This window comes from Cotesia glomerata, linkage group LG6 (genome assembly GCF_020080835.1).
Source record: "Cotesia glomerata isolate CgM1 linkage group LG6, MPM_Cglom_v2.3, whole genome shotgun sequence".
In the NCBI taxonomy this organism is placed as follows: domain Eukaryota; kingdom Metazoa; phylum Arthropoda; class Insecta; order Hymenoptera; family Braconidae; genus Cotesia; species Cotesia glomerata.
In genome coordinates this window covers 12,162,275-12,184,431 of record NC_058163.1, presented here as the reverse complement: position 1 = coordinate 12,184,431, position 22,157 = coordinate 12,162,275, and the positions used below count along the sequence as shown (strand labels likewise).

Genomic DNA, 22,157 nt, shown 5'->3' with positions numbered 1-22,157 from the left:
GAAAAGCGTTAGATACTTAGGGGTGCACTTCGACGAGGGCCTTAAAGTGAAAAGTCACATCAAAACAAGGTGCGCGAAACTGAGTAGGGTATTCGGGCGCATGCGGCGTATTGCGCGAGCGGAATGGGGGTTGCGATACCCAGCTATGTCCACAATATACAGGGGTTTCTTCATGCCTATCGTCACGTATGCGGCGGCGGCTTGGAGTGACCGTTGCGATAAGGAGGACTGGAGACATCTTCGTGCACTACAGCGTCAAGCGCTCATAGCAACAACTACTGCCTACAGGACAGTGTCGCTTGACGGAATTTGCGTAGTCGCGGGTGCGATACCCATTCAACTGGTAATAGACGAACGGTGCGCTCGATACAACCTTCGTATTGGCAAACAGGCGACCCTAGGAAACGTTACCGTGCAGCCTGATGCGGAGGATCGCCTTGGAACCCTTAGAGCTGAAACCATACGTCGGTGGCAAGAACAGTGGAACATATCAGAAAACGGTCGCGAAACTAGAGTCTTTTTCCCAGACGTAGCAGAACGTCTGGCAAACAAATGGATCAGTCCAAACTTTTGGCTGACCCAAATCCTAACTGGTCACGGTTGTTTTAGGGAATATCAATTCAAATACGAACACACGGAGAGTAGGTTCTGCGACGAGTGTAGGGAGAAGGGAAATGGAGAAAGGGTCGACAACGTGGAGCACTTAATGCTCGAATGCCTTGAGTACGAGCCTCAACGCGAGGTGCTCAAGGACATATGGGGTGGGAACGCGGAATGGGTGAATGTTGCGCGTGCGATTGCCACATCCCAAAGTAACTTCAAGCTTTTAAAAGATTTCAGCAAAGTAGTAGTATGTTGCAAACTCCAGACCCAACTAGCTAATGAAAGCGCGATTAGGGACGAAGCTCAGGCATCCACCTAGGTAGAGTCGGAGCGCCTAGGCAAAAGCGATATGCTCCACACAATTGTGAGGATAGTATAGAGCTTTGGATGACTGCCGTAGAATAAGATAGGGAACCAAAAACTACACAAGTGCCCGGGCACCCCACAGACGCAAACACTTACTCGTAAAGTCAATTTACACACAACACACTACACATACAACACGGTCTTCTATCGACTCCGCCTCCCCGTGGTCCCCGCTGGATACTGCTCATATTCTGCGGGTATATTTCGATGTACCCACAGGGAATGGGCTGCCAGAGGAGTCGATGAGAGTTGCACACATTTGCAATAACACGTAACTCTCAAATGCTGTTCAATGAGTGTGTGCAAACACAAGAGGACAGCGGTTTTTCCTTGTCAGCGCTCTTGGTTGTGTATTGGTTAAGGTGAAGGTAGGACAAATATACGTGCGTGTATAGCTCTTTTGAGCCCAGGAAACGGCCTCTTCGGAGGTAGGCGAAAGCCTCACCATATATTCTTCGACCTACTTGATGAGCGTCTATCTTTCACCTAACGAAGGGATTAATGTGTTCCGACAGAAGCTGGCAGACATAGAAAACACCATCAGCAAGCTTGACAGTGAAGTCATCGTAGCTGGTGATTTCAACGCCAAAGCGGTGGAATGCGGTGCTGACTTCTGTGATACTAGAGGTAACGAAGTAGCAGACTTCGCAGCAAGGCTTGACCTCATTGTACTGAACACTGGAACAACCATAACCTTTAGAAGACCGGGGTACAAAGAATTCATCCTTGACATCTCGCTGGCAAGTCCAAGGATAGCCAACATGGTTAAGGACTGGACTGTATCCGAAGAATACAGTGGTAGTGATCACCAGTATGTAACATTCTGCGTTGGATTGGCACCTGTTTCGGCTCCACAACGAGTCCTCCAACAACGGAAGTGGAACACTAGAAAGCTTAATCCAGAAGAACTACGAATGTCACTTACACGGAGTTTCCTGCGGTCTGGAAGTGGCAGAGATTGGTTCTCTAAGACAAAGGTAAGGGAACCCCCATAACACCTTCGTGGTTTAGACCACTCTGTATGCTAGACATTGCTGGAAAACTGCTCGAGAAGCTCATATAAGGGAGACTTCGCAACGACATAGACCGTGCTGGAGGTTTTGCCTCCAACCAGCATGGCTTCCGGAAAGGTCGTTCGACAGTCGGAGCGATCGAGAAAGTCATAAAGACAGCAACACAAGCATGGTCTGGTAGACTCAAAGCTCGTAAAGTATGCATTCTCCTCACGCTAGATGTCAAAAACGCATTTAACAGCGCGAATTGGGAAGATATCCTAGACGCTCTGGAACACAAATTTGACGCAAAGCCAGAGAATTTGGCACTAATCGACAACTACCTCGAAGAAAGAAAGCTCACAGCGGAAACTACAGAAGGACCACAAGAATACGCCATAACGGCTGGCGTGCCGGAAGGCTCAATAATGGGGCCTGATTTATGCAACGCGGACTATGACGAGCTTCGTAAGATTCCGTTACCAAAGCATGTAAAGCTAACGAGCTTTGCAGACGACGTCGCGGCCACGATAATAGTAGACAGCGTAGAGGAGGCCGAACTACTCGTTTGGGAAACCATTGATGCCGTCGAGACTTGGGTCGATAAACACCACCTGAAACTCGCCAAGCACAAAACCGAGATGGTCGTTCTGACTCGTCAAAAATGGTTCCCAAAACCATTCGCTGTGGACATGGGAGGAACAACACTAACGTCAACAAGGGCCCTGCGCTATCTAGGGGTAATGATAGACGAGAAGCTGTCTTTCCGCGAACAACTCGATAGTGCATGCAAAAAAGCCAGCAAGACTGTGTCTAGCCTAGCACGAATTACGACCAACACCATGGGACCAAGAACCAAAAAGAGAAGAATCCTTTTGGAAGCAGTCCATTCATTACTGCTTTATGGAGCGGAGATATAGGCAAACATATTAAAGCAGAAGACCTATCGGCGAAAGATGGCGGCAGTACAGCGGCGAGGTGTCCTCAGGGTTGCATGTGCCTACCGCACGGTTTCCGAAGCGGCTGTATTGGTCATTGCGGGAGCCGCGCCCACCGACCTATTAGCGTTCGAATGAGCAAAACTCTATGACGCCAAAGATAGTGACGAAAACATGAAGGACGCAAGAACGAGTATAAAGGCGGAAACGCAGCAAGAATGGCAGGACCGATGGACATCGGGAGAGATGGGCAGATGGACGGTGCGCCTGATCCCAAACATCAACGTCTGGCTTTCTCGGAAGCACAGGGACACGGACTTCTCCCTGACCCAGCTATTGACGGAACATGGGCAGTTCATGCCTATCCTTTCAAGATGGGTTTGCACAGCACACCAACGTGCAAATACTGCCCAGACAAAATTGACAACGCCGAGCACACGTTTTTCGAGTGTGATCAGTGGAAGGACGACAGAATCAGCACCGAAGAAACAATAGGCACCACGCTCTCCCCTTAGAGCTTGGTAACCTGCCTGATTAAAAAAGAAGAAAACTGGACAGCTGACACAGCCTACGCGCAGCGCCTTTTAAAAGAAAAAATCGCAGAAAGGGATTAGAAACTAGTAGTAACAAGAAGTAGGTGTCGTGAGACACAACATGGACTGGATTGAAGTAATGCTAATGCGGTCCTGATCCAGTCTTCCCTGTAATATCTATGGGGAACGGAGAGAGGAGCCTGTTTAGTCGGTATTGTTGCAAAATAATATTGACTTCTAAGTCCGACATACCCAGACAAACACCTAGTCCTGGCACCAACACGAAGTCCTGGCATACGTAAATGTATTTTACCTCCTCTATAAAAAAAAAAACACACACACACACACGCGCACACACACACCCACACACACACACACACACACACACACACACACACACACACATATATATATATATATATATATATATATATATATATATATATATATTTATATACATATATATACTAGGGTGTGCCAAAAAAATCAACTAATTTTTTTTTTCAAAAAGTTCTTGAAATTTCGTTACAAGATACCAAAATGAAAATTCAGTCAAAATTTGAACCCTTCATATCAATATTTAGAGGTCACGAACTGAATTTTTCGATTTTTCATTTAATTAACACGAAAAAAAATTTCTAGAAAGTTTAGATTTTTATTTCTCTTGATTGAACTAACTCCATCGAACGAACAATCATTATTCTTACAGAAAATTGAACGCTGAATAAAAAAGGTCTCTTATCATTTTTCGATAAATTCAATTCTCCGAAAGTTATTCAAGGTTGAAGTAAAGCTTATTGGAAATTTGTGGATTATTTCGCTTTTACGGTAAATTTATTACACCGGCACAGAAAAAAAAATTTGTTTATAATTTTGACCGAACCCACCTACCAACATGTTTTTCAACCCGCTGAATCCAAATTTGGAGTCCGTTCCGCCCGGTCACCGTCTAGATTTGAGTAAAATTCAAAAAAACCAAAAAAAGACAAACAATTGCAGTCACAGCGATAAAAAAATTTTTGAGGATCCGGATCAAGTATGATTATTATGTACTTCAATTCACTGAATCTGAATCTAAACGTTAATTAGCCCGTTGAGTCGTTAAAATTTGAAAAAGATTGCGAAAAACCGAAAAAAATTTCAATAAATCATGAAAAATCGAAATTATTGATGTAATAAATTTTTTTGATTCAGATTGAGTATGAGTTTGAATCTTAAGTTTTTTTTATGCCAGTAACCTTTCAAAATCTTAAAAAATCGGGAAAATTGCAGTTATAAATATGAGAAATTATCAATTAAACACGATTGTTAATGACTTTCCGGGAAAAAATGATCAGATCTGATCAGATATGAACTAATCAGATAAGAACAGGCATGAGTCTTCAGGTCTGATCAGATATTAAAAATGACCGGGTCTGATCAGACCTGGCCAGACATGTTCCTGTCTGATCAGATCTGTTCATGTCTGACTCGATCAGGTCTATAAAAAAAAAAAAAAGATTGGTAACGGCGGGGATTCGAACCATGTACGTTGCGCTCTTTAGACTGATACTTTACCTGTTGACCCAATGACTTATCTTAACTCTAGTGTACCTTTCAAACTACTTTAAGTAATTTGAATTTTATACATGAATTGTCCTTATAGTTAAAGAAGTTCTATACTTAATTTATTAATTATTAATAATTAATTGTACACAGTAAAAAATTTCGCGTCATTGCGTCAATAAATTTTGTGTTAAAAATTTTCATGTTAAATATTTAACACTTTTTTGTGTTGATTTAACAGAATAAATGTTAAATTTATACATAAAAGTGTTAAATATTTAACACAAAAATTTTTAACACTTAGATTTTTGACGCAATGACGCAAAATTTTTTACTGTGTATATAAGAGTGATTTATTTGGGACGGCTATGTATTTTTTTTCACTCCATTTACATATGGTTCTATGTAAAGTAAAAAAAAAAAATTTCTTCAAGGTTTATTCCGTAATTATAATTTTATTGTTTTCTTTTAAAATTGAAGTTTTTTTTAATTAAAACGTATAGGAAATGAAGAATTATTTGTGTGTTCTACAATTTAGCAGCTTTTGACACTACTGCAATGGACCAAGGCGTAGCTTAAGATAATAACAGACACTTTGAAAGGACTTATCGCCTATCGATATCAACTGATATATTTTGGTATTTTCATGCTATCAAACTCAAAATTTTATTAAATAATTTTATTTTTTGCGTATTCAATGGAATACAGTAAAAAATTTTATGTCATTGCGTCAAAATTCATCGTTAAAAATCTTCGTTTTGGCATGGAAAATTAAAAAGTTCATGCTTATATAAGTCGAAATTTTTGATGAAAGTTGTTCATTTAAAATTTATAAGGGGATAGAAACTGATACGTCATACGGAACAAATTAATTTTAAAAATAGAACTGCAGTTTATAGTTCGATAAAATTTTTCTTCCAGACTTAAAATATCATTCAAGAGGGCAAATCATGCATGAACAGTTCTTGTCAGCTGATAAATGGAGTTTTAATCCTTATCTATTTTAGGCTAGATCAGACATGATCAGACATGGACAGGTCTGACAGGTCTGAGCGTATTTAACGCTTCAGACATGAACAGGCATGGACAGGTCTGATCAGGTCGGAGCATATTTAATGCTTCAGGCTTGATCAGGCCTGATCATACATGAACAGGTCTGATCAGGTCGGATTTCAGGCCTGATCAGATATGAACAGGTCTGATCAGTCCGGATCATTTTCTCCCGGGTTGAGCGTATTTTCATGGATTGAATATGATCTTAGAATTAAAAAATTGACATTACATATTTTACGCGATATAACCAGAAAAATTAATCGATTAAATCGGAGACTTCACTGAGTACAGTCCAAAAATAATTTAGTATACTTTGAAGGATATTGACTATAGTCTGAAATTTTTTTTCACTACAAATACCACGGAGTATACTATACGAGGATGTAAAGTGGGTTATTGTTCTTTCCGTGCAGAACATGGTAGAAACTCTACACCTAGCTAGTATAAAATTGGGACTAGAAATGAATATTACAAAGACTAAGACAATGACAAATAGCTTGAAAAAGCCAATAATAGTAAATAGCAAACCATTAGAATACGTTGAAACGTATGTCTACCTGGGCAAAACTATAAGTTTCGACAGAAAAAATAAAAACGTAGAAATTGAGAAAAGAATAAAATCAACATGGAATAAATACTGGGGTCTCAAGGACATCTTTAAAAGTAATGTACCACAAACCATTTAAACAAAAGTTATGAACTCAAGCCTCTTGCCATGTTTGACATATGGTTGCCAGACATGGAAATTCACTGCTGAAACAAGAAAAAAGAGGGGTCTGTCAGAGGGGACTCGAAAGGAGTATGTTGAAGATAAGGAAGCTGGATAAAATACGACACACTGAAATAAGAAAAATAACTAAAGTAACAAACGCTCTAAGTTACGCACAAAAATTGAAATGAAAGTGGGCAGGACACGTTGCGCGGCTAACTGATCATAGATGGACCAAAATAGTAACATTCTGGAATGGTCCACAAGGCAAAAGAACAAGAGGCAGAGTTATATTTATAAATATAAATAATGCTGTGAAGCGGGAAAGAATAGGAGTTACGGTAATTATTACGTGAAGCGTTCCACATTCACGTAACAGGATATTGGTAGGAAAGGATTGAGAAAGGAATGTGGAGAGGATCATCTTAATGTGAGTTTATAAAATATGCGAGAAAAAATTATTAGATAGCTCGGACTGGGATTCGAACCCAGAACCTTCCGAAGACATGTCGGCTACTCTACCATTTGAGCTATCCGGTCTATACTAAGTTTCCTTTCGCTTATTCTATATACATTAAGCCACACCGTCCATCTTACGGTAAGCATTTTTACAAACATAAATAATGCTGTGAAGCGGGAAAGAATAGGAGTTACGGTAATTATTAGAGCTATAACAAGATGGGAAGACGATATTAAAGCAATAGCTGGTCAAAACTGGGGACAAGTAGCTGAAGACAGAGACAAGTGAGCATCAATGGAGGAGGCTTTCACCCATTCTGGGGTTCTAGTAGTTTGAATTAGAGAAAAAAAAAACTAAGTAACTATAAGTACTACGATATAAATACATAAAAATGCACATAAAAATTATACTGAGCAAGAGATAAATAAATAACAAAGAATAATCTAAACACAACTAACATATATATATATATATATATATATATATATATATATATATATATATATATATATATATATATATATATATATATATATAGTTCTTAAGAAATGTATATTTAAGGTAAAAGCCCCAATAGATGATCACGTACCAGTATATGATCACTCCATGTATTTGTATACCTATATTCACAAATATAGGTGTACAAATACATGGAGTGATCATATACTGGTACATGATCATCTATTGGGGGTTTTACTTTACTGGAAATAAAAAGGCTTTTTATTATTTATTATTTTATTATTGTGACTGAGCAGCCCAGCTGAACAACAAGCCGAAAAATTTTCAATCAAGGTAATTATTTATTTACAACACCTGCTCTGGAAGTTGACTCGCCTACGGCTCGTAGCGACATCTACCACACTCGTCTTCATACGAATGCCCCATAAACCTTACGCTCATGTCGCAACAACACGACTGTCAGATTATTTGCTACTTATCCCACATGAAGCATAAATAACTATTATTTCGCTCCACCAAAGTGGAACGAAGTGATGAAACTTTATTGGCTTAATTGCTTGCTAGGCCATTATGTTAGCTTGCTTAAATTAATCTTAATTTGTCATAAGTTCTAATGCCAATTTGCAGTTATAGGAAAAATAATTATCAAGGCATACAAGACGCGGTGACCGAAGTTTTTTCCGCTAACCAAATATATCTCACCGAGGGAAAATCTATACCAGCACCTGAGACAAGGAGTTGCAGCTCACCGAGGGAGTGCAAATAAAATTTATAAAAAAACTCTAGGCACAAATATTATGTCTGAATAATTTCTCGGGTGTGCGGCATCAGCCAGGCCGTCATGTCGGCTGAAGGTCACCGCCATTTCGCGATCGGTCACAATCACTAGGTTTAATAATATATTTAGAATAATTTTAAGATTAAAATTCCGGATAAAATTTAAGAATAATTTAGAAAAAGTCAGAATAAAATTAAGAATGAATTTAAGTACAAATCAGAAATAAATTACTAAATTATTAATTAATAATACCAGGAATGATTTCGGGTTATTAACTATACATGTAGGCAGAGTCTGGATTAATATTACCAGGAACTATTTCGGTTTATTAATTCATGACTTCAGTGCCATGTGAAAAATTGCCGATTAATGCAAAGTAAGTATTAAATATTATTATCCGAGTTATTCTACTAGAATTGTTTCTCAAACTTTGAACACGTTTTTCTCGAAACTACTTTTTTTGGTTGACATAATCAATATCATAATTTTTTAGTAGTACTCAGCATTCATCCTAATATCTATATACTTCTAATAGTCCAAGAGCTAGTAACACCCGTTTCATGACGTGTTTGATGCACAGTGAAATTTTCATATTTCATTTATATCCGATTGAGAGGTAGATTTACCTGTGTTTGCCTGACCCAGCCTGGGACACCAGGAACTGCGCATAATTAACAGGTATAAAAAAATTAAACCTAAAAAAAGTGTTTGATTCAGAGGCCAGCAAACAAAAATTGACAGTTTAGAATATTTTAAAAATAAAATAAATCGAGGCAGACTTTTTCGAAGGGGTTGATATTGGATAAATTCACCCCAAAGTTGATTTTCTTTAATTTTAATTTGGAGTGTTTGATTCACGCTGCCATTTTTTTTAACGTTCTAATTAAATATAAAAAAAATTATATGCAAAAAGCCAGACACTTTTTCCGGGGTTTAATCACTGATAAATGCGACAAAAATGTTTCAAAATTATAGAAAGAGATAGGTTGCGAGCAACCGTCGGTGTGAGTGAGAGCGCCGATCGCTTTACGGCGGCGGTCCCTCTCTACGCTCTCATTGGCTGTTAGTCACGTGTTCATGTACAGCTGTACATTTAAAATTATATTTTGGAGCAGGATTAATAAATATATTTATCTTTATATATATTTTATTTTTTAAGGTCGAAATGGAGTATAATATCGAAAAGAGAACATAAAGGTTAAAGTATTTATTTCTAAGTATAATATTTAAATAGTTATTAAATCGTTTATTCAATTTTCATCTTCATCGCTGCTGTTATCTGATTCTTCTTCTGTCGAATCATCACTTGAAAACATGTCTTCATCGTAACAATCGCGTTCATCAGCTGGAAAAAACAATCATGATTAATGATACGAGTAAATATATGTGAAAAGAAAATAATTAGTAAATACAAACCTTCGTTAACAGAATCTTTTTCTGTGGATGAGCCGGTTCTAATAGCATCCAAGACAGTTTGTGGCATACAATCACCCTCGAACCATTTAAATTCATAGGCGTCATCTTGCAAAATCCAACCATGGGTTCCAGGGAACAAATATGTAGGAGTACATAGATGAGCGTTTCGCCAAATACTCGTGATATATTGAGTTCTTAAGAGGTGTTGGTGTAATTCAGCTTTACACGGTGGTAAATTTGAAGCGTCGTATTTCATAATAGTTTTTTAAAAAGGTTCATTAACATCCTTTGATTTATACGTAAGGCAAAACTTCTCGTAACGTACTTTATTTATATCCGAAATGTTCTTGTGCCCGTACAATTCACATACAAATTTTTCAAGTGTCGCAAACGTTTCATACGGTAATCCAGGAATTTTTGAATTTCCAAGATCAGTTAGCGCTTTCTGATAATCAGGATTTTCTCGAATCAATTGAAAAGGCCTTTTTTTGCCTTTTTTGAAAAAAGATGGATTATAATCGCACCCCGTAATTGCATGAAACCCGGGTAAACTTGAACAAACAGTCGGACCTAATTCAACGTAAAGTTGTGTCAGATTTAAAGTTCTTTTTTTGTTTGCAGCTCCATACTCCATGTAGATATTCAAGCTATCGCATTTTAGGTTGTCCATATTGCCAAGCATGATAATTAGAATATCAGTATTACATGATTTAATGAGAACGTTGGTAGTTGATTCAGATTCAAGTTGACAAGCATGGTAAACTAATTTGGTATCAGCTTCTTCATGATTTTCACAATATAAATTATCATCTATTGTTTGACTAATATTATTGTTTTCCAGCCTGTAGGAATAACAAAAATCATAATTCAAATTTATTATAGTTTGGCCAATGAAAGGCACCATTTCAGGTTGACGCCAATGTTCGATTAAAAAGGTTACCAAAGCCTGTTTGAATTTTATATTCTTTAATCCTTTATTAAAATCAGTTGGTCGAACTTGCATTGGTCCACTTATATTGAAATCGATTGAAGTTGTTTCATTTCTTAAATGACGTTCATAGTCTTTAATTGAGGGAGACTTGTACTGATCGAAAACGATATCAACTCGAGGAGCTTTTGTAGTTGTTAAACATGACATGATTTTTTTTTATATATTACCAAATGTTGCTGGAACATCACGTAATGTATGTATAAGGAAAAATCCATCAACTAATACAACATCAAAAGTATTAGGTATGTCCCCTGGTTGGTGATCCTTTTCAAACACCGCTACAATTGCCGATTTCTCTGTTTTGCAAATTGTACCATCGAAATGGCACAAAGACATTGGTACTGGTATTAAGGGATAACATAAAATTTCTTCAATATTTGGAGAATGATCGATCGATAATCCCAGCATTCTTCCAAATAAATCTCGCTGCATGGTGACTTCTTGAACTTTTCCACCGTTTTTAATAGTCTTTTTAGCTACTTCCGAAGAAAAATTCAGTATTTTTAATCTCGGTATAGGTTTCTCAAATCTTTCTTCAGATTCTAAGCATTCTTTAATTTAATTTTTTACGTAATTCATCACCCTTAACGTCAGCGTTTAGTAAAAACTGTTCGACTTCAAGTGAAGCAACTTTTCGAGTAGAAATGTTGAACAGTTGTTTGTCATCAAAACCAGAATCGAATGGGTTCACAAACTTGGAGAATCCATCGATAAATTTTTTGAGTTGTTTTGCATTTTTTTCTATACGATTATTTTCCAAATCAGCTGTAACATCTTGACGTTTACGTAAACCAGTTATCTCATAAGCGTATGAAATAATAGTTGATCTTATCTGATGACTTAAACTCCAGCGCTGACGAGCTGAAATTGAATTAGTAAAATTTATTATCCCAACTAATCGTTTAGCTGCATCCGCGTTAATCGTTTGTTCGAGTGTGAGATCAATCGGTTGCCTTGAAAATGATTTTTCTGTGCGCTGTATGCCAAAGTATCCTTTTTTTAATTCTTCCATTATCTCGGGATTGATTGTATCAGCATTGCATAAGTTATTATGATATCGAACTAACCATCAAGCGTAATTTTGTTGATTGAAAGCAAAAAATAAGTTAGTGATGTTGGGCATTATATGCTTATACAACGAGAAATCTCCGGTCCTGATACTGCGACTTAGCGTTAGGTAGTATTGATGAAGAGAATGTACATCATATAGTATTGCGCAGTTTTTCCATACTCGCCATTCACGCAAGCTTCTCGATATTGCATGTAAGAATCAATCAGTTTTGATATTTCAGGGTTGCCTAACAAATCAGAAAATGACAGTTGACCATTACCAAAATGCATCAGTTCAGAGCGCAAATCGTCTTCAATGACTGTTTTCTTTGTTTAAAAACGACCGAAAATTCATAATTTCCAAGCCAAGTGCCATGAGTGGATGTAGTCTCTTGCATCTGTTGAAATGCTTACCATCTAAAAATGAATTGACCGATCCTGAAGCTAATAATTCAGTGTCTACGGCAACAGCTTTAAAATAGGCAAACATTATGTGAAAAGCACCTAAGTAGATAAATAAATTATCAAACCTAAGCTTCTCTGTTGCCTGTATTTGCATTACCATTTTTGCAATTGCTAAATCATAAGTGACGTTGATACATTTTTCACCTATCTCTTTTGCTATTTCTTGACTTTCTTTCAAAGTCTGAACAACCACGTCCTTTCCTGTCGGTGACTCGTTGATAGGAGCTAAATAACAAATTTTCTGTTGTGCAGTGTTGAAGTCTCCAATAAGTTTAAAGTTGAATCCGGCCCACATGGGTGTTCTGGGTATCTCCAGTGCATGTGAAAACATCCATAATACATCAATCGTTTGTGCTAATTCCAACGTAGGTGGAGCTGATAAAGATTCTTCATCCGCAGTCGAAATTAAAGTCTCAGACATTTTAATTTTCTTGGTATAAGGTTCAATTGTCGGAGTAATAACGTCGATAGATCTTCTTCTTTTTCTACCACCTTTCGCCCAAATCCCTCTTTGCTCAGAATCCTCAGAAGCTTCATCTATTTCTAACGACAATTCTTCATCAAATACTGCTGCATCTTCTTCCAAAATACGGTCTACATTTTGGTAAATAATACCAACAGTATCATGGAGAGTATCTTTACCAGAGGAAGTATCAACAAATCGATCAAAGTTATCGAAAGCAAGACCAGTATGCAATCCTTTAGTTCTTATGATACCTTCAGGACATCTAGTCGAGCGTTGGCAAGAAGTAGAAGTCATTTCTGTTTCAATTTCTTCAGCCAAATTATAGGAACAACAATGACCATACCTGTTGATTATCTCAACAACTTTACGGCTGCTCGTTAAACTTTTTAAACTCAAACCTAAAGTTAAATGCTTTTTTGTCTTAACTCTTCCATTTGTTACGTTGAATATCGCATCTTCAGCTAATGAATTACTAATTCTATTCGTTTTCGCGTGTTTTCGCCGTCTACTTCGAGAACCAGCTAGCAACGTCAAGTAGAAGTCTTTCAATACACCTGGAATTAAACACTCTCCTCTCAATACATCAGTTGTACGAAGATTATCTGGCAATGAATTTTTTTTAATATTTAGTATTTTTTGGCGTAAAATAATTGCGGCGCTTTGAACTATATTTTTTTTTTCTATTAAAGAATATAAATGTTCATCAATTTTTCGACCCTTCGGCCCTACAATTTTTTTGTGATGCATCAATGTTACCTCAAGTAAGTCCCCGTATCTATCTTCCAATTTCCGCTGGAAATGAGTTTGTCCCATATCTTCATTATACTCTTCTCCATGATCAGCAGTTAATTGATAAATAGTGTCTTTATAATAATTGCATAGAGAAGAGAAAAAAAAACACTTTTTGAGCTTGGCAATATTTTCATCAATGAAATAGCAAACAGCTTGAAAAGCTTTTTCGCGATAACTTATTTTTTTGTGGTACTCAGTTTTTGGTTTGTTGTCATAAATACGCAAAGAGTTTAAGTATTCAACTCTACAAATACGGTGAGCTTTCAGATCTTCGGTGCTTTGTAAATATTTATAAACTGTTGTATCGTCTATAAATTGTTTGTAAGGTTGAAGATTTTTCAGCATTGCATCTTTTTCAATTGTGTATAATTGTATGTGCTTGCCTTTGACTTTCCGGCGAGCTTTAGTGCAAAAAATACAAACATCAGAATTAATTGATAATGCGTGGAGATCAGCTGTTATAGATTCAGGAGTCGGGTCTACATTTTCTTGCACTTCAATTTCAACAGCTTTATTAAATATTTCACTGCCACTCCCTTGAAGTTGAGGTTCAGTTTGATTAGTTTCACCAGATTCAACGACTTCTTCAATTACATGATTATCTGAAAATAAAGCACCGTCTTCAAACTCAGAAACTACCTGAACAATTTCAATATTATCATCAACTTTATAACTTGTTGGAAGATTATCTAGAGGTAAAATAATACTGTCTTCAAGTCCTGGATCCACCGGGATAGTGTCTACGTTTACTACGTCCACATCACTTCTTACAGGAATATCTAGGAAAAAAATTTCAATTAAATGTTGATTCAATTTTTTATACAAACTTGAGATCTATGTTATAACATAATACATTCAAATTCTGATAATTATTTATGAGAAATACCTGATCTAGAAGGAGATTCCACATGGCTCGTTGACAAATTCTCCTTATATTTTTTTTTCAGACTTGTAAAATTTGATTAGCATTGCCGATGATATCCTTTATCAGCAGATACTTCTAATGGTAAAATCACATCAGAGTATTTTAATTTACACTTTTGACGGATTTCTGATACGGTTTTACATTTATTTAATGTCGTCTCGGTAAATAGATTAACCTTTTCAGCATTATGTTGCTGACAAATTACACACAATACAGGTTTCATTTTTTCAAACTGAATTTAACTCACAGACGAACTGTAAATTAGATACAACCAACCTATAGAAATGTTTTGTAACTAATAATTTTTTTAATTCACACACAAACAATTTTTAATAAACTTTATAACATTGGCTCACAATAACACAGAGGTTAACTCAAAATATGATGCGATGTATACATACGGAGAAGTACTGCCGGTAAAGCTGTACATGAACACGTGACTAACAGCCAATGAGAGCGTAGAGAGGGACCGCCGCCGTAAAGCGATCGGCGCTCTCACTCACACCGACGGTTGCTCGCAACCTATCTCTTTCTATAATTTTGAAACATTTTTGTCGCATTTATCAGTGATTAAACCCCGGAAAAAGTGTCTGGCTTTTTGCATATAATTTTTTTTATATTTAATTAGAACGTTAAAAAAAATGGCAGCGTGAATCAAACACTCCAAATTAAAATTAAAGAAAATCAACTTTGGGGTGAATTTATCCAATATCAACCCCTTCGAAAAAGTCTGCCTCGATTTATTTTATTTTTAAAATATTCTAAACTGTCAATTTTTGTTTGTTGGCCTCTGAATCAAACACTTTTTTTAGGTTTAATTTTTTTATACCTGTTAATTATGCGCAGTACCTGATGTCCCAGGCTGGGTCAGGCAAACACAGGTAAATCTACCTCTCAATCGGATATAAATGAAATATGAAAATTTCACTGTGCATCAAACACGTCATAAAACGGGTGTTACTAGCTCTCCGACTATAAAAGCATCAACGTTTATTGGTAACTAAAATTATTTATAGACGTTAGATAGTTATAATTAATCATGTTTTTTATTAACTAATTTGAGAAAAGAATGCAGTTGTAAGCATAATCTCATTATAAAATTGAAATAAAGTGTATATGGCAACAATTCATTCGTAATGTGATTAGTCAAATATCAAATATATCATAAGGATATAAACATTTGCAATTCTATACCACATTCAGGCGCAAGCATATTATCCCTGATTAAGAAATCTAATTTAACATGATTTGAAATAATTCAAAAGCATCTGATTTGAATACTATATAGATATACAATTAACATAAAGGTAATCATTTCAAATCATCTTTCTGAATCAAGGATATTTTAGTAGATAAATTAAATATGGACAGTGTACGATAATGTTTTATATACTAAAATAGAGATATCATTATAAATGAAATCTAATGAAAAAATAACAAGTAAACGATTCAAAATAAAGATTAATAATACAAAAAAAAAAAAAATTCTTTTTCTTAACTATTCTAAAAATTTTAGAGCAATAAATATGTTTTAAAAATTTTTAGAATTGTATAAAAAATCGAATATTTGACACAGGGAATAAAAAAGAGATGCGGCATAGCCGGATCGCTCACCATGTAACGTACGACAAATAAAAGAAATAATTCTTATCAGAGTTTTTCAAGCATCACAAAAATGTTGAAGTTTCATCGAGGTTTTAGTAAACATCGACGTTTCTGAAAGAGTTTATGCATATCATGAAATAATAAATTTCACTAAAAAACTGTTATCTATAAGACGACCCAAAGTAAAAATCTGGGACGTCGCTCTCAAAGCATCCTAATCTAGATATTTTTCACTCGGTGACTAAATGATACACTACTACTTTTAGGCTGAGTATTGATCGGTATGTAATAAGAAAGATGAGATATCAGTTTAAAAAGTGAATTAAATCTTCCATTGTTATTTTGTTCAAACTTTTTTCATGAAGCTGCGATTTGGCTATAGAAATGCGATTTATAGATGTTGTATGTTTATTAAATAATCAATATTATTGTAAGATAATTCAAAAGCACTCTAATCAATGTAATATAATAATACAACAAAGAATCAATTAAAAAATTTTTAAAATTACTTTTCAGAAAGCTTAATGGTATTTACCTTAGACGTGTAATATTGCAAGCAAATGATTTTCCTGTCCTTTGGTTTGTCACAAGAACGAATTCTACCTGATCACCCGGCTGAAGTGTTGTGTGATCTTTAACTTCAGTCATGTGGAAGAATAGCTTTTTTCCATCGTCAATTTCATAAGTAAGGAAGCCAAAAGCCCCTTTAACTGCGTCTACTGTAGCTATCCGTTTTTTACGAACAGCTACGATATTACACGCATGGCCTTCAGAGTCAACTTGAAATTGTACTGGATCACCCGTTTGCAATAGCTCCCGTCTATTTAATAAGCCCATAATACCAAATTCATATTTTTTTGCATTATTTTCGTCAGTGATCACACTTAATTTTATCATTCCAGCATACTCCGATTGCTCAGGATTCGCACTTCGTAACGGTCGAATAACAGTTCCATCTAATACTTCACTAACTATTGCAGCACGGGGAATCGTGCCACGTGGCACAAGATGAACAGATTCAGCCGCAGTGCATCCTCCAGTACTACGACTATTACCAGATCCGATTGTGCATTCAACTTCAGCGCCAACTTCTAAAGTACTTGCATCTCCATCGAATGTACTAAAAAAATAAACCAAAGTCAATCATTTCAGTTTATAAGGTAATATACTACATAAAAAAAAAACAATTAAATATGCAAAGCAAAGTTATTCTCAAAACTATGACCCTGTAATTTCAGAAAAACTAAGTGATAAAAAGACTATTAATAATCTTATTGTTATTTTTTATAAATGATAACAAAAGTTCGAATTCTTCGCTAACATAGAATTGCAATCACGTTAATTATATCACTAAATATTTTTTTATTTTTTTGGGATTTATTTCACATTTTAACTTAATTTTAGAGTGAATAAAAAAATAATCGGAGAATGTTAGAGGAGGATTTATTAATACCTTGACTAAATTCAAATGGTTTATTATTTGAGAAAATTTTCAGCTGAGATATAGTGAACACGGCAAATTGTCTTTTTTCAAAGGCGCTCTGGGAAAAGCTCTGTCACCGGCTTGTTTGTGAATATTTTTACATCAAAATTTTGCAGAATATTCTTAAAATAAACTTAATAATGTACAAAAGGTTTCAATAAATTTATTCAAACCATTTTTCTAAAAAAATTTCGTACAAAAAGTGTATTTTTTACGCTGAATCCCTCCCCCCTCTAAAGAATAGCGACAATATTCCAGAAATAGTTTAGAAATTCACGTTATTTAAGTGAGCGATTTCAGGGGCGATGGAAATCTAATTCAATTGACGTTTTATTCATCATTGATCCAACTTAATATTTAGAGAACTACAATCTTCTTATTATCGTCGATATAATATTATACCTATTAATGTTTGTATACTCATAATTTAAACCATACAAAAAATTTGTTATTGTGGTTAGCTATGGAATCGATTTTACTCATTAAATCCCGATACACACATAAATATCCAATCCTGACATTGTAACAGGGTAAATATAAATTTACTCTGTTGGCGGTCTAGTTAGTCTAATAGGCTTGACGGTGCGCTAGCTGCTCGAACTCGTACCTAGGTTCAACGATAGTAGTCGTGATCTTGGAGTGGGGAGCTCAGGGCTTCCCATTTACAAACAAACATGGACAACAAACAAATCTTTCGTCACGATCTGTTCAATGATAAACAGAAACTTATTCCTTCCCAGGACCTAGGTTAAGTAATCACCTCTTCAGCTTCCGTCGTTAGCATTCAAGTGAAGATTTCATTCATTTACCTATAAGCCAATGGTAGCATTGTTCTGATCTTACAACACTTCAAGTTTCACAAGTGAGAATAACGGTTTAGTTGTAGTAATGTATGCGGTCTTTTATACCTTTTTTTTACCTTATCTTGCAAAATAGACTGTAAAATTTAGAGTTGGAATTTAATTTCGTTGAATAAAAGCCGTTACGATTTTTGTAAATCTTTTATCAAGACCGTAGAAAACCTCAAGTAAGAAATTCTGTTCAAAGAATTTTCATTGTAAATTTAAAAAATAAATATTTTTAATCTTAAAACTAACAAACAGTAAGTATGAAATATTTTCTGTTTAGGAATAATTTGATTCTGAAATTACAGAAAAACATATGCACTCTTATTAAGATAAACAATTTAAAATGATTCTCTCCTAGCAAAGTGTATATCTGTATAGTAGTCAACTTAATTGCCGGTCCCTATGATTGTAGCTTTTCATTTCTTGTCTAAACAAAGAAGATTTTTGAAAAGAACGCTCTGCTACGTAATAGATTTTTTTATTATCTATTTTATATCAGAGCGTTTTTTTCGAAATTCTTATTTGTTTAAAATAAAAACATAAAACTGCAATTAGCTTTATCATCATGAGTGCAACAAGGATAGTACCGTTTCTCGCCGTGAGTGCGACGCGAGAAAAAGATGGGACCGGTACTTAAACCATTTTAAATTATTTCAGAGTGTTTTCAATGATAATTTGTTTTGAAATTGTTTTCTTTAAAAAAGGCAAAGATAATTTTATTAATTAAGCTATTTCATTTATAATGTAAATATATTAAATTACCTAAAGTGAAAAAATATCTCTCTCTCGTGATTGAAAGTTTCGATGAAACCAAAACCATCCTTAAGTGCAGCGATGAAACCTTGACATTCTAAACCACTTACATTATTTGCATTTTCTGCTTTTTCTTCTTTTACATCCAATAGTGATATGTCAACTGCTACTAATTCTTTATTTCTTTTTACCTGACAGATACTGAATTTTACCTAAAAATCAAATAAATTCAGTAATTAAACTTTGAAAATTATTGTACCATGTGATTCTTTGAATTTTATACTTCAAAAAACGTATTAGTATATTACACACCTAGGGAAGTAAAGTAAGAAATGTCTCAGATCACATGTAATTGTCAGCCGAGGCTGACAAACATGTGATCTGAGGCTTTCTTATTTACTTCCCGTGGAGTGTATACTATTTTTTTGCTCGACGAAGGCAGAAAGCGGCACTTTCGTTTAGCGCAGCGGGCCGAAAGTTGACGCTTTCTGCCCGTCGAGCAAAAAAATAAATTTTGTCATATATGTTGTTTACATTCAATAGTTAATGAATAAACAATAGTTTTTGCGGAAATTTATACAAAAAATAACGACAATTTCTTTCGTTATTTTTAGTTGCTTGAGTAAGTATGTATTAATTTATAAAATATTCAAATTTCTACAATAGCTTGACTGAAGTTACTTTTGTCCTACTTTCCATAGGATCATTCATTACCAAACTCGGTATTTTATATAAAAATTAAATACATCATTATTTTTATAAAAATAAAATTACACTGTAAGTGTTCAGTGAACAGGCCCAGCCACGATGAAGTCGCCCCTGGGGGACTCCCAATTTCACGAGCCGCACCTGTCAACCGCTAGTTCCCGTTTAAAGTAGCCGTCTGTGCAAAACTGAGCTTGACCGATCACGCCATGTCTCGAAGCTGTGATTGGCTGATCGCTCCGCAGACATGCGCAATCAGCCTTCTTCCCCAAGTCGACGAGGAAGAAGACGCATTATTATTAGTATCTTTCGCTACAACGACATTGAGTTTTACGCTTCGCTATCCCGCTATTTTAATTCGCTTGAGTTATAAAATTCCGCTTTTTCGCTTAATTGATTACTAATCCGCTTTAATAAATTGTGCTTATTTTATTTTGAGTCTGTTTCAGATAATTTGTGTTATTTGTGCAGTAATTCACCGCTTTCTCAGTGCCAGCTGTGTGTTCAACCACGTGTCAACCGGCTTCGCTTTATTACATACGCTTTCATTAACTTATCCGCTTTATTAATTATAATCCGCTAACATATTAAATAAATATTAAGTGTATATTATGTAAATAAATTTCTAGTTCACATTGTTAATTATATTTCCGCATTTTAAGGTAGTACCCTCGCGACTTCCGTCGTCAAAAGTTTGTGCTAGAGTGTATGGTACATATACTTTAGAGTCATTATTGACAAGCCTAAAACTTTTTGCTGTTTATGCACTTATTTTAGCTAATCACAAACGAGAAACTGATCGTTTGAAAAGTCTGGCAACACTGCGTGAGCGTTAAGATATTTTATAGTGGTTATACTGTAGTGTTTTGGACTAACTGTAGATTAACCTCTGTTTTGACACATGCGTTTATTTATTTATTTACATACATTTATTCGGAAATATAATTACAATGTCTGAAAAATTGTCTTATAAAGGACGATTCATAAAAAAAAGTCCTTGAAAAACGACAGAAATCACTAGCAAATATGCAAATAACAAATAGAAAAAAAATAATTGACAATATTGTTTTGTTTTTTCAGAAAAATCAGTAATTGAATTTTTTATGTTGATGTATTTTCGGATTTTAAATTTTAGTATTTTTTTATTATTTCATCTGACTATTATTTTTATAACTTATGAAAGATTAATATATATTATTATATTCAACTTATTAACTTTTTGAATTTTTATAAATATAGAAAAATACTTATTTTCATAAAATAATCATTGTTACTTTTTTTTTAAATAAATAAAATTAATAACTATAATGTTACACTTAAAGTAAATTAAACTTTTCAAATTTTTCAGCGCATGCGCGTCTCATATTTTTCGCGGCTCACAAAACTTGCGTTGTTGCCACAGTTTTATTAACGTATCCCCTCCTCGGCTAAAGTCTGGTAAATTTTTCATTACTTATTAATAAATATCTCTGAAACTGTGTGGTAATTATCAATGAAATTATTTTTAAAAAATTGTTTAGTTGTTAGTTAACGTTACTCTAGTTTTTTAAAAGAATCCTAAGAAAAGTTTCTGAGATATAAAAATGTTTGTAGGTAAACTTTTCGATATCCCGTATACCGCAATGTAAAAGAGCGTTCAAAACTCAAACTTTGAAATTAAATATCTCTGAAACTAAATGGTCAAAAATTTTCAAATTGCGCCAATCGACGCAGAATTATATGAATATTAATCTGCCGAAGTTAAAAAAAAATCCTAAGAAAACGACTCTGGCGAGGGTACTACCTTAAATGAGATATCCAGACCAAAACCTGATCCATAGTTTTTTCGCATTTCCAGCATTTTACAGTAAGAAAACTACTCGATTCAAAAAAAAATATTATATTCGAAATTTTACTCTTGCTTTAGAATATTCAACTCTCTCAATTATAAGCCGGTCCTTACGATTGCAACTTTATATTTCTCTTCTAAACAAAGAAAAGTTTTGAAAAAAAACGCTCTGCTACGTAATAGATTTTCTAGTTATCTATTTCATGAGTGCAACAAGGATAATATCGTTTCTTGCAGTGAGAGCGACGCGAGTAAAAGAGGGGACCAGCTGTTGAAGAGATTCCTCTAAATAAACATACATGAAAATCTTGAAGTTAGTAATAGGTCGAAACTCGCAAAAACCGGGCCACGATTCATTATTGGTTAAAATTAAGGCGCGCGCGTGGCGCGCTAT

The 22,157-nt window shown here is 35.1% G+C and overlaps 1 protein-coding gene across 1 annotated transcript in view; it reads right to left on the bottom strand.

Annotated features, from left to right (window-relative positions):
- Nucleotides 1-22,157, bottom strand: part of LOC123267921 (cold shock domain-containing protein E1-like) — a 40,835-nt gene that overhangs the window by 7,099 nt on the left and 11,579 nt on the right. Inside the window, exons 8-9 of the mRNA XM_044732809.1 lie at nt 19,240-19,442; nt 16,682-17,266 (exon numbers count right to left, since the gene is read on the bottom strand). Of these exons, the coding sequence (XP_044588744.1) occupies nt 16,682-17,266; nt 19,240-19,442 (788 nt within the window). The remainder of the gene's footprint in view (nt 1-16,681; nt 17,267-19,239; nt 19,443-22,157) is intronic.